The sequence below is a fragment of the Notothenia rossii genome (genome assembly GCF_949606895.1).
Source record: "Notothenia rossii genome assembly, chromosome: 6".
NCBI classification, from domain to species: domain Eukaryota; kingdom Metazoa; phylum Chordata; class Actinopteri; order Perciformes; family Nototheniidae; genus Notothenia; species Notothenia rossii.
Genome location: NC_136909.1, coordinates 2,535,922 through 2,549,144, shown reverse-complemented (window position 1 = coordinate 2,549,144; position 13,223 = coordinate 2,535,922). Strand labels below are relative to the sequence as shown.

At 45.1% G+C, this 13,223-nt stretch overlaps 1 protein-coding gene across 1 annotated transcript in view; it reads right to left on the bottom strand.

The window, feature by feature from the left end:
- Positions 1-808: 808 nt before the first annotated feature.
- The window catches only part of LOC307042907 (scavenger receptor cysteine-rich type 1 protein M130-like), a gene marked incomplete at its 5' end in the record, with an annotated part of 104,190 nt that continues 91,775 nt past the window's right edge, over positions 809-13,223 (bottom strand). Inside the window, 3 exons of the mRNA XM_079687065.1 lie at positions 809-2,007; positions 3,510-3,601; positions 4,023-4,331. Of these exons, the coding sequence (XP_079543191.1) occupies positions 1,912-2,007; positions 3,510-3,601; positions 4,023-4,331 (497 nt within the window). The 3' untranslated portion in view covers positions 809-1,911. The remainder of the gene's footprint in view (positions 2,008-3,509; positions 3,602-4,022; positions 4,332-13,223) is intronic.

Below are 13,223 nucleotides of genomic sequence, written 5' to 3'. Positions count from 1 at the left end.
TCACAAACAAATGATGGTCCTGATAGACTACAAAAATATTCGGTGTGCCGATCTTTGTTTTCACAATAAAAGTAGTTTCTTAGTGAATGTCCTGTACTGGTCTTAAAATCTCATAACATCAGCTTTTAATGTTCCTCTTGGATGTTCTTCTTGACCCTCAGAGAAGGGTACTTCTCACTTAAGGTGAGGTTACCTTACCAGTACTTCTCAGGGTTCTCCGAGTTCTCACACAGAAACAAAGCAAGCACATCATGTTCCAACCAGGAGAAACACTTTTGAAATCAGCTCACTCTCAGACTTTCATGGATTTTAAAGAAGTTTTATTATTTTTTTGGTACATAGCAAATGACAGCATTTATTACAGTGATGTTGAACATCTCATGATTTCTGGAGGGTTCTGCTGTGTTCAGAATTCAAGACGATTTGCTTCATCGTAATCTCATGGAAACCAAATTGGTCAAAACTCTTCATGATAAAATCAAAATAATTTGTGATGCAAGATTTAAGCAAAATCATGAAAAATCTTCAAATACAACATTTGTTAAAAAAAGCCACATCTAAAAACCTTAATAGGCCAAAGCTAAATTCTTCAGAAATGCAAAAAACAACAAAATGACTCAAAATTCTTATGAAGCAAAAACATTTCTCGGTTCCAAAATCACAACACTTGTTTACGGACAATGATAACATTTTAAGTTCGAAATAATTAGTCTCCTTAATTTGGGAAAATCCTAAATCACAAAAATATTCTGAGTTCTTTGAAAAAAGTGAAATTTTAAAGAAATGTAAATGTTTCATAAAAGTCCAAAAAGTAATGATTACATATTATTGATCATTTTGTGAAATAAGTTCAATCCTCAATAATACAAAAACAAGCACATCTTGATCACATAACAAAGCACATGACCTTTCAAAAAGGAAACTTCTACAAAATGATGTACATTTTGAATTACAACATGTTAGTATTTAATATCTTATGGATTTGGGAATGCTCTCCAATAGGTGGAGTTCTTAAAAACAGCTCAATTACTACAAAATACAGAAAATAACATAAAACATGATATAACGTAAGAAAAATCCTGAATGATTGAAAATGATTCCAAACTGAGCTCAGTACATGTGAAATAAGAACATTAAAGAAAAGTTAAAATCTTATACATTTTGGCAAATTACAAATATAATCAGATTTCTCTGAAAAAGCTTTTTTTTTTTACAAACAATCTCTTCAGACCAAAATCAAGCTGAATTCTTCTGAAATAAAAAAACATCAGCGTTGTTGTGAAATAAGAAATGTGTGGATTATTTACTTTTGTTTAATTCCTATCTGGATATTGATCAGCTAAATCTGCTCCTGCTGCTGAAATGACCCATGTGACCCACGAGGGGATCAAATATCCTGTCTCGCTGATCAGATCAATTGTTGAGAAAAACGTAACATTTTAAAAAGTGTACTTTGTTTCATTTGTTGATTGAATATAAAAAAACCTTGTTGTGGTCGAAGTCTACAAATGCAACACGAGGTGGCGCTGTAACGCGTTCCTCCTGTTATCTCAGGGATCACTACATTAGACTCAAACACTGGGTTTTGTAACACTGTTTCTAGAGGATATGTGAACATTAATATATGGCATTAATTGGTCGACTTAGTTCCTGAGCGGCCTGGGTTGGTGTGTCTGGTTTCAAACTGCACCGACTGCATTGACTTTTCTAAATCAAACTAACTTGTGATGTTTTTTAAAGATCTTCATCTTCAGTGGGAACCAATGGGCTTGGAGCTGACAGGAAGTCAGGAAACATGAGGCACTCACACATTGTTGGTGACTTTCAGAGTGAAAGCTATATTTTCTAACGTTGGTTAAAAGCTATAAGAGCTGATGAACCCATGTGTGTGAGAGGAGCTCCTTGGAGCTGCTACTCTGCTCCCTGAGCTCCTTCCTCTTCAGCAGGAACACCCAGGTCATCCAGCTCAATGTCCTCCTGTCGGCTCGGCCTCCGCCCCCTGGTGGCCTGGAGAGACATGACAGCACACAGTGAGACTTCCTGCATCACTCCTGTTCAATAACACACACTGTTTCATTCAGTCAGTGGAACAACAACATGTTTCAGTCCCTCATCATTCAGTCAGTGGAACAACAACATGTTTCAGTCCCTCATCATTCAGTCAGTGGAACAACAACATGTTTCAGTACCTCATCATTCAGTCAGTGGAACAACAACATGTTTCAGTACCTCATCATTCAGTCAGTGGAACAACAACATGTTTCAGTCCCTCATCATTCAGTCAGTGGAACAACAACATGTTTCAGTCCCTCATCATTCAGTCAGTGGAACAACAACATGTTTCAGTCCCTCATCATTCAGTCAGTGGAACAACAACATGTTTCAGTACCTCATCATTCAGTCAGTGGAACAACAACATGTTTCAGTACCTCATCATTCAGTCAGTAGAACAACAACATGTTTCAGTCCCTCATCATTCAGTCAGTAGAACAACAACATGTTTCAGTCCCTCATCATTCAGTCAGTGGAACAACAACATGTTTCAGTCCCTCATCATTCAGTCAGTGGAACAAGAACATGTTTCAGTCCCTCATCATTCAGTCAGTGGAACAAGAACATGTTTCAGTCCCTCATCATTCAGTCAGTGGAACAACAACATGTTTCAGTACCTCATCATTCAGTCAGTGGAACAACAACATGTTTCAGTACCTCATCATTCAGTCAGTGGAACAACAACATGTTTCAGTACCTCATCATTCAGTCAGTGGAACAACAACATGTTTCAGTACCTCATCATTCAGTCAGTGGAACAACAACATGTTTCAGTCCCTCATCATTCAGTCAGTGGAACAACAACATGTTTCAGTACCTCATCATTCAGTCAGTGGAACAACAACATGTTTCAGTCCCTCATCATTCAGTCAGTGGAACAACAACATGTTTCAGTCCCTCATCATTCAGTCAGTGGAACAACAACATGTTTCCGTCCCTCATCATTCAGTCAGTGGAACAACAACATGTTTCAGTACCTCATCATTCAGTCAGTGGAACAACAACATGTTTCAGTCCCTCATCATTCAGTCAGTGGAACAACAACATGTTTCCGTCCCTCATCATTCAGTCAGTGGAACAACAACATGTTTCAGTCCCTCATCATTCAGTCAGTGGAACAACAACATGTTTCAGTACCTCATCATTCAGTCAGTGGAACAACAACATGTTTCCGTCCCTCATCATTCAGTCAGTGGAACAACAACATGTTTCAGTCCCTCATCATTCAGTCAGTGGAACAACAACATGTTTCCGTCCCTCATCATTCAGTCAGTGGAACAACAACATGTTTCAGTCCCTCATCATTCAGTCAGTGGAACAACAACATGTTTCAGTCCCTCATCATTCAGTCAGTGGAACAACAACATGTTTCAGTACCTCATCATTCAGTCAGTGGAACAACAACATGTTTCCGTCCCTCATCATTCAGTCAGTGGAACAACAACATGTTTCAGTACCTTGCAGTAGAAGTAAAGTCCGATGTTCACCAGCAGCACCAGCAGCTGAGTCAGCGGCAGGACGACGGCTCGGATGATAAAAGGTTCTGGATCTGATGGAACACATGGAGAGCATCACATCAAGAGTCAGCAAACACACAGAGACCTGAACCCACTTCAGCATGGAGACTCCTCTCTACAGTTATATTACAATAAACTACATCTTCTTAAGATCTCCATTCAACCCCAACCCTTTCTCCTGTTCATACCAGACAGTAGGACTGAAGGGAGAAGCTGCTAGCTGTATCTGTTGAACACTCAGTACTCATGGCAATACTCCAATGTAAACTACAGCTGACTGGAGAATGTGTGTTCTGGATTCATGTCTTCACGGTTCATTGCACTTATTGTACGTTGCTCTGGAAAGCTACATGTGATGTAAGGGTGTGACTGCTTCAGTAAAACACTCAGTCCTCACCAGCGTTCTCCTGGGGAGCATCACGCTCTGTCCTACAGTAAACTCTAACAGCTCACCTGTGACGGTGACGGAGAGCAGACGGCTCTCAGAGGAGGAGTCCTGAGAAACGTGATAAACACAGCTGTAGTTTCCCTGGTGGGCGGGCTCTGCAGCCAGGAACAGGAAGTGGGCAGAGTGATTGACAGCTGGCTGGGTGTCGTTGTGAGTGGAGGAGCTGAGCAGGAAGGAGCCTCCTGGGTACTGAGGCTGGATGGAGCAACTGATGGTGAAGGTGGAGCCTCTGAACACGTGGAACCCCTGCTGCTGGGCCCCGGAGACCCCGTACATGGAGGAGGACACAGAGATGTTGGGCTGAAACAGCTTATCTGGAGAGAGAGAGAGAGAGAGAGAGAGAGAGAGAGAGAGAGAGAGAGAGAGAGAGAGAGAGAGAGAGTTTTGATTTGAGTAAGCTGCATCAGAAATGAGCTCCTGAACAAAAAATCGAAATTGGACCTAAAAAGTGTGACATTTTATAGGAAAATCTGCAGAATTAACTCCAAAGAAGAGTTAACGACATTGATCGACAGAAACCAGAGGAAGAAACGCAATTTTTGGATGTATTTTTGAGTTGAAACTACAAACTAGCTTTCAACTACCAATTGACAACTGTCAACCGTCTAGCTGTGGGCTGCTAGCTGTGGGCTGCTAGCTGTGGGCTGCCAGCTGTTACCTGCCACTGTTGGAAGGAGCTGCACCAAAGAAGGTAGCGGAACATTATAAACTGTGAATTATTTCATGAAGATAAAAAGAAAGGAAAAGAAAAGTATTTGTAAGCTAATTAATTAGCCTAGCCTCTCTTTGGAACAAAACAAGTGGTCGCCATGGAAACTGTCCAGCAGGCAAAAAAGAACTTCTCAGCTCTCAGAGCAGAGGGAAGAGAGATTGAATATCCTGCTAAATGCAAGAGTGTAAATGCCAAGGACAAACACAAGGAGAAGACACTGTGTGGAAACCCAGAGGTCCTCTTCACTGACTATGCCCAACAAAAAGGAGGAAGGAAGAAGAACCTCATATTCTTCACTGATTCCATCTACATCTGGAAAGATACTCTGTGCAGGAATTATGCATACGTATCCAGAGAGGGCATCGGCTCAGGAGGCAGATTAAAAATCTGTAAAGATGAACACCTTGACAAAGATGACCCTCTGCTCACCATCACATACTACACCAAAGGAAAGGTCATGGTCCAAGGGAATGAAGCCAACCTGGAGTCATTCCAAGAGGCATTCCCCCTGTTGAAAGCTGAGGTGGACAGAGGATCAATGTCCCCTCTGATGTCCCCTCTGATGTCCCCTCTGACAGCGAAGGTGATGAGAGCCCAATAGAGAACCCCAACACCTTGTCCATCTCTGCCCCTCCCACACCGGCCAGCTCCAACAATCGGCTGAAGGAGAGTATGGCCCTGCTGGAGCTGGACTTTGCAGAATTCAAAGAGCGGACCCAGGCCAGGCAGTCTGGTCCCCCAGACAACACTCTGCAGCAGCTTAAAGAGGACCTCCAGCAGCTCAAGAGCGACAACGAGGCTTTGGCATCTGACCTCAGAGGAAGTGTAGAGGCACTCAAACAGGAGAACAGTGTGCTCCGTGTTCAGTTAGCCAAGGTGAGGGAGGATGCTGAGTGTAGAGAGAAGAGCTTCACCAGGCAGGTCCAACACCTGACAGAGAAACTCTCATCAGTCCTCACAATGACGAGTAGAGAGACACAGACTCTTCCTGCCAGTGTCCCTGGCCCACCCTCTCTGCTCAGCACCCAGCCCAACAACACCCTGGCCCGTCCTGATACACCCACACAGCCAGCTGCCCACAGGCAGCTCTGCCCATCCCAGCCTCCCTCTACTCAGCAGGAAGAACAAGACCCACAAGTGGTCCTGCTGGCTGACTCAAACGGGAAGTTCCTGGACCCAAGAAAGCTTTTCCCTGATAACAAGGTGCTGTCTAAACACTGCAGCCCCCCAGGCCAGGCCATGAAGCTGTTGAAAAAGGAGACCCTCAGGAGCCCTCAGTACCTGGTGATCCACACGGGAACAAATGACCTGCACACCCTCCGTAGGGACACTGCTGAGGCAGTGAGGAAAATGGCGGAGCAGGCCAGTAAGGAATTCCCTGACACCCGCATTGTGGTCTCCACCCTGCTGCCAAGGACAGACTTTATATACCCCCAGTAGATTCTCCTTATTTTGAAGAAGACATTTTTGAAACTCTCCATTCAGAAATAGCCTATTTTCAGGCCCAGGGAAATGTGCTTCTAACTGGAGATCTGAACGGACGAACAGGAATTGAACCTGATGTCATAGACCCACAGGGCAGCCACCATGTATTTGGTGAGCCCCCCCTGTTTACCACACCAACCGTCAGCCATCGGAACAGCCTTGACTCTGAAATCAATCAGAATGGCAAAGAGATAGTGCATCTCTGTCGGGCCTTAGGCCTGTACATAGTGAACGGGAGGTTCAGAGGGGACTCTTTAGGGAGATTCACATACTCCTCAGCTCTAGGGTCTAGTGTAGTAGACTATGCAATCACTGACATGGACCCCTCCACTATCAGTGCATTCACTGTCAGACAGCAATCCCCCTTTTCAGACCACAACCAAATCAATGTGTTCTTTAAAGTCTCAGGTCCAATGAGTGACACAACAAGGGGACCCAGTAAGCTGTATACATTAAATCCTACTTACAGATGGGCCCCAGACAGTGGAGACAAATTCACCATGGCCTTGAACTCACCTGATCTGATGAATGACATGTCACTATTTGACCAAAATCAATATGTTCCTACCAAAGATGGTGTAAACATGGCCATTGATTATATCAATATGATATTTCACAAGGCAGCTATTAAAGCTGACCTTGTAAAACAAAAGCGGAAGCCTGTTAAAAGGCAAAACGCTGACAAATGGTTTGACCAGGAATGACCATCAGAAAAGACCTGAGAAAAATAGCAAATGAAAAACATCGGCAACCAAACAACCCAGCCTTACGCATTAGATACAATGACCTTTTAAACAAATATAAATGTACAATAAGGAACAAAAAACAAAATGATACCCACATGAAACTTGAGGATATTGAGAAAGCCATTGATCAAAATCAATTCTGGGATCTGTGGAGCAACTTCAACACAAAACAACCGCAAGCATTACCCATCCAAAACGGTGACATCTGGAGAGAACATTTTGAAAGTTTGTACAAAGACATACCAATAAATCTAATGAATTCAGATCAATGTATTACAAAAGAGAAACTCCAAACATTAGAAGAAACTATTAAAGACCACCAGGACCCCCTTGATTTCCCAATGACTTGGGAAGAGTTGACCACACAGACACAATCTCTCCGGCCAAGGAAAGCTTGTGGCCCAGACAACATTCAAAACGAAATGCTCAGATGCAGCACCCCAGAGATGCAGGGTACAGTATTAAAGCTGTTCAATATCATATTGCAGTCAGGATGTTTTCCTGACATCTGGTGCAAAGGGCTCATTTCCCCCATTCATAAGAGTGGAGACAAATCAGACCCTAATAACTACCGTGGCATCTGTGTCAGCAGCTGTCTGGGGAAATTATTCTGTAGTATTCTAAATAAAAGAATACAAGATTTCCTTAACCGACAATCCATCTTGAGTCAAAATCAAATTGGCTTCCTTCCAAAACACCGCACCACCGACCATGTATATACCCTTCACACTTTAGTTAACAAACATGTACACCAAACACAACATGGTAAGATATTCACTTGTTTCATTGATTTCAAAAAAGCTTTCGACTCTATTTGGCACGAAGGGCTCTATCATAGACTTCTACATTGTGGTATAGGGGGCAAAATGTACGATCTGGTTAAATCAATGTATTTAGGGAATAAGTGTGCTGTTCAAACTGGAGACAAACAAAGTGAATTCTTCACCCAGAGAAGAGGTGTTCGTCAGGGTTGCAATTTAAGTCCCACTTTATTTAATATATATATAAATGAACTTGCTGTTCAGTTGGATCACTGTGCTGCTCCTGGCCTCTCCCTCCTAGAGAGAGAGGTGAAGTGTCTGCTTTATGCTGATGACCTTGTTCTGCTGTCTCCTACTGAACAAGGACTACAACAACAGCTGGACATAGTAGACCAGTACTGTAAGAACTGGGCCCTGGCAGTCAATATGAAGAAAACTAATGTCATGGTTTTCCAAAAACGCCCCAGATGTCAGGAGAACAAATACCAGTTTACCATAAATAATCATATCATGGAACATAGTATGAGTTACACCTACCTCGGTTTAACCATAACAGCATCAGGAAGTTTCAACATGGCAGTGAATGCACTCAAAGAAAAAGCCAGAAGAGCTCTTAATGCAATTAAGAGAACATTTTATAATGTCCAAATTCCAATTAAAATCTGGCTCAAAATCTTTGATAGTGTGATCCAGCCCATTGCGCTGTACGGTAGTGAAGTATGGGGTCCACTCAGTCACCAGAGCTATACCCGCTGGGACAAACATCCAACAGAGTCTTTCCATGCAGAATTCTGCAGATACATTTTACGTGTTCAGAGAAAAACACCAACAAATGCATGTAGAGCAGAATTAGGCAGATACCCACTGATCATTAACACTCAAAAGAGAGCACTGACATTCTTTAACCACCTTAGATCCAGCCCCCGAGACACCCTCCACTCCAAAGCCCTCCAAAGCCAAGAGCTAACCCCAGAGAAGAGTCCCCTATGTCAGCTGGTGCTGAGGCTAGCTGCCCCCTCTCAGAGCCACTCTGACCAGTCTCTCAACAACACTGCTCTCCAAACACCAATCACAGTCAAACGCATTATAACACAATGTAAAGACAACTATTTACAACATTGGGAAGAAGAAACTAAAAGCCAAAGTAGATTAGAATGTTACCTGGCTCTAAACAGAGAGTATGAGCTGGCAGAGTATCTCTCTACTGTCAGAGATAGAAAGCAGAGACAGATCCTAACCAAGTACAGGCTCAGTGACCACAAACTGGCAATCCAAACAGGAAGACTCAAAAGATCCTGGCAACCAAAAGAGAACAGAACATGTGGTCACTGTACGACAGGTGAGACTGAGACAGAGATGCACTTCCTCCTGAAGTGCCAAACATTCAACGAAGTAAGGAGCATTTATTGGAACAAGTTGAACTCTGTAATCCCAGGTTTCAAGGAGGTTGATGACCTCTCAAGACTGAGAGTACTCCTAGGAGAAGGAGACAAGGCACACCTTGCTGCCCAATATGTATACACATGCCACAACCTGAGGGACAGTGAATGAGACTCACACACACACACACACACACACACACACACGTGTTGAAATGTAATTGTATCACTGTATATATATATCATCAATAATATGTAAAAATTTGAAATGTCTGTTAATGTTGTTCATTATTTTGTATTGTGATGCTTTGGCAACATTGTTTAATTTAACTTTCATGCCAATAAAGCCCCTTTGAATTGAATTGAATTGAATTGAATTGAATTGAATTGAATTGAGAGAGACAGGTGGAGACAGAGAGAGACAGACAGGTGGAGACAGAGAGAGAGACAGAGAGAGAGAGAAAGACAGGTGGAGACAGAGAGAGAGACAGAGAGAGAGAGAAAGACAGGTGGAGACAGAGAGAGACAGACAGACAGGTGGAGACAGAGAGAGAGACAGACAGGTGGAGACAGAGAGAGAGAGACAGAGAGAGAGAGACAGGTGGAGACAGAGAGAGACAGACAGGTGGAGACAGAGAGAGAGAGAGAGAGAGAGAGAGAGAGAGACAGGTGGAGACAGAGAGAGAGACAGACAGGTGGAGACAGAGAGAGAGAGACAGGTGGAGACAGAGAGAGAGACAGACAGGTGGAGACAGAGAGAGAGAGAGAGAAAGAGAGAGAGAGAGAGAGAGACAGGTGGAGACAGAGAGAGAGACAGGTGGAGACAGAGAGAGACAGACAGGTTGAGACAGAGAGAGAGAGAGAGAGAGAGAGACAGGTGGAGACAGAGAGAGAGAGAGAGAGAGAGAGAGAGAGAGAGAAGTCCCCGGACTGGCTTCAGTAGAAGCTGCTGGGAGTCCCAGCAGCTTCTACTGAAGCCAGTCCGGGGACTTCCGGAGACAGAGAGAGAGAGACAGGTGGAGAAAGAGAGAGACAGACAGGTTGAGACAGAGAGAGAGAGAGAGAGAGAGAGAGAGAGAGAGAGAGACAGGTGGAGACAGAGAGAGAGAGACAGGTGGAGACAGAGAGAGAGAGAGAGACAGGTGGAGACAGAGAGAGAGACAGACAGGTGGAGACAGAGAGAGAGAGACAGGTGGAGACAGAGAGAGAGACAGACAGGTGGAGACAGAGAGAGAGAGAGAGACAGGTGGAGACAGAGAGAGAGACAGGTGGAGACAGAGAGAGACAGACAGGTTGAGACAGAGAGAGAGAGAGAGAGAGAGAGAGAGAGACAGGTGGAGACAGAGAGAGAGAGACAGGTGGAGAAAGAGAGAGACAGACAGGTTGAGACAGAGAGAGAGAGAGAGAGAGAGAGAGAGAGAGACAGGTGGAGACAGAGAGAGAGAGACAGGTGGAGACAGAGAGAGAGAGAGACAGACAGGTGGAGAGAGAGAGACAGACAGGTGGAGACAGACAGAGAGAGAGAGAGAGAGAGAGAGAGAGAGAGAGAGAGAGAGAGAGAGAGAGAGAGAGAGACAGGTGGAGACAGAGAGAGAGAGACAGGTGGAGACAGAGAGAGAGAGAGAGACAGGTGGAGACAGAGAGAGAGACAGACAGGTGGAGACAGAGAGAGAGAGACAGGTGGAGACAGAGAGAGAGACAGACAGGTGGAGACAGAGAGAGAGAGAGAGACAGGTGGAGACAGAGAGAGAGACAGGTGGAGACAGAGAGAGACAGACAGGTTGAGACAGAGAGAGAGAGAGAGAGAGAGAGAGAGAGAGACAGGTGGAGACAGAGAGAGAGAGACAGGTGGAGACAGAGAGAGAGAGAGACAGACAGGTGGAGAGAGAGAGACAGACAGGTGGAGACAGACAGAGAGAGAGAGAGAGAGAGAGAGAGAGAGAGAGAGAGAGAGAGAGAGAGAGAGAGAGAGAGACAGGTGGAGACAGAGAGAGAGAGACAGGTGGAGACAGAGAGAGAGAGAGAGACAGGTGGAGACAGAGAGAGAGACAGACAGGTGGAGACAGAGAGAGAGAGACAGGTGGAGACAGAGAGAGATCGTTTTGATTTGAGTAAGCTGCATCAGAAATGAGCTCCTGAACAAAAAATCGAAATTGGACCTAAAAAGTGAGACATTTTATAGGAAAATCTGCAGAATTAACTCCAAAGAAGAGTTAACGACATTGATCGACAGAAACCAGAGGAAGAAACGCAATTTTTGGATGTATTTTTGAGTTGAAACTACAAACTAGCTTTCAACTACCAATTGACAACTGTCAACCGTCTAGCTGTGGGCTGCTAGCTGTGGGCTGCTAGCTGTGGGCTGCCAGCTGTTACCTGCCACTGTTGGAAGGAGCTGCACCAAAGAAGGTAGAGGAACATTATAAACTGTGAATTATTTCATGAAGATAAAAAGAAAGGAAAAGAAAAGTATTTGTAAGCTAATTAATTAGCCTGGCCTCTCTTTGGAACAAAACAAGTGGTCGCCATGGAAACTGTCCAGCAGGCAAAAAAGAACTTCTCAGCTCTCAGAGCAGAGGGAAGAGAGATTGAATATCCTGCTAAATGCAAGAGTGTAAATGCGAAGGACAAACACAAGGAGAAGACACTGTGTGGAAACCCAGAGGTCCTCTTCACTGACTATGCCCAACAAAAAGGAGGAAGGAAGAAGAAGAACCTCATATTCTTCACTGATTCCATCTACATCTGGAAAGATACTCTGTGCAGGAATTATGCATACGTATCCAGAGAGGGCATCGGCTCAGGAGGCAGATTAAAAATGTGTAAAGATGAACACCTTGACAAAGATGACCCTCTGCTCACCATCACATACTACACCAAAGGAAAGGTCATGGTCCAAGGGAATGAAGCCAACCTGGAGTCATTCCAAGAGGCATTCCCCCTGTTGAAAGCTGAGGTGGACACAAAGAGGATCAATGTCCCCTCTGATGTCCCCTCTGATGTCCCCTCTGATGTCCCCTCTGATAGCGAAGGTGATGAGAGCCCAATAGAGAACCCCAACACCTTGTCCATCTCTGCCCCTCCCACACCGGCCAGCTCCAACAATCGGCTGAAGGAGAGTATGGCCCTGCTGGAGCTGGACTTTGCAGAATTCAAAGAGCGGACCCAGGCCAGGCAGTCTGGTCCCCCAGACAACACTCTGCAGCAGCTTAAAGAGGACCTCCAGCAGCTCAAGAGCGACAACGAGGCTTTGGCATCTGACCTCAGAGGAAGTGTAGAGGCACTCAAACAGGAGAACAGTGTGCTCCGTGTTCAGTTAGCCAAGGTGAGGGAGGATGCTGAGTGTAGAGAGAAGAGCTTCACCAGGCAGGTCCAACACCTGACAGAGAAACTCTCATCAGTCCTCACAATGACGAGTAGAGAGACACAGACTCTTCCTGCCAGTGTCCCTGGCCCACCCTCTCTGCTCAGCACCCAGTCCAACAACACCCTGGCCCGTCCTGATACACCCACACAGCCAGCTGCCCACAGCCAGCTCTGCCCATCCCAGCCTCCCTCTACTCAGCAGGAAGAACAAGACCCACAAGTGGTCCTGCTGGCTGACTCAAACGGGAAGTTCCTGGACCCAAGAAAGCTTTTCCCTGATAAAAAGGTGCTGTCTAAACACTGCAGCCCCCCAGGCCAGGCCATGAAGCTGTTGAAAAAGGAGACCCTCAGGAGCCCTCAGTACCTGGTGATCCACACGGGAACAAATGACCTGCACACCCTCCGTAGGGACACTGCTGAGGCAGTGAGGAAAATGGCGGAGCAGGCCAGTAAGGAATTCCCTGACACCCGCATTGTGGTCTCCACCCTGCTGCCAAGGACAGACACCCCTCCTCATGTCATCCATGACATTAATATGGAGATCAGAAAAGGATGTGCCACCTTACCAAATTTCCACCTGGCCCTCCACTCAACCATTGGCCCCTGGGACCTCTATGATGGACTCCACCTACACAGAGAGAGGGTGGGGATATTTGCAAAGACCCTCAAAGATGCAGCCCTGGGACGCAGTCCTCCCACCCCCTCCTCTAGAGGCCTTATAGACCCTCCCACACCGCTTCCTCCCCATCACCACCCC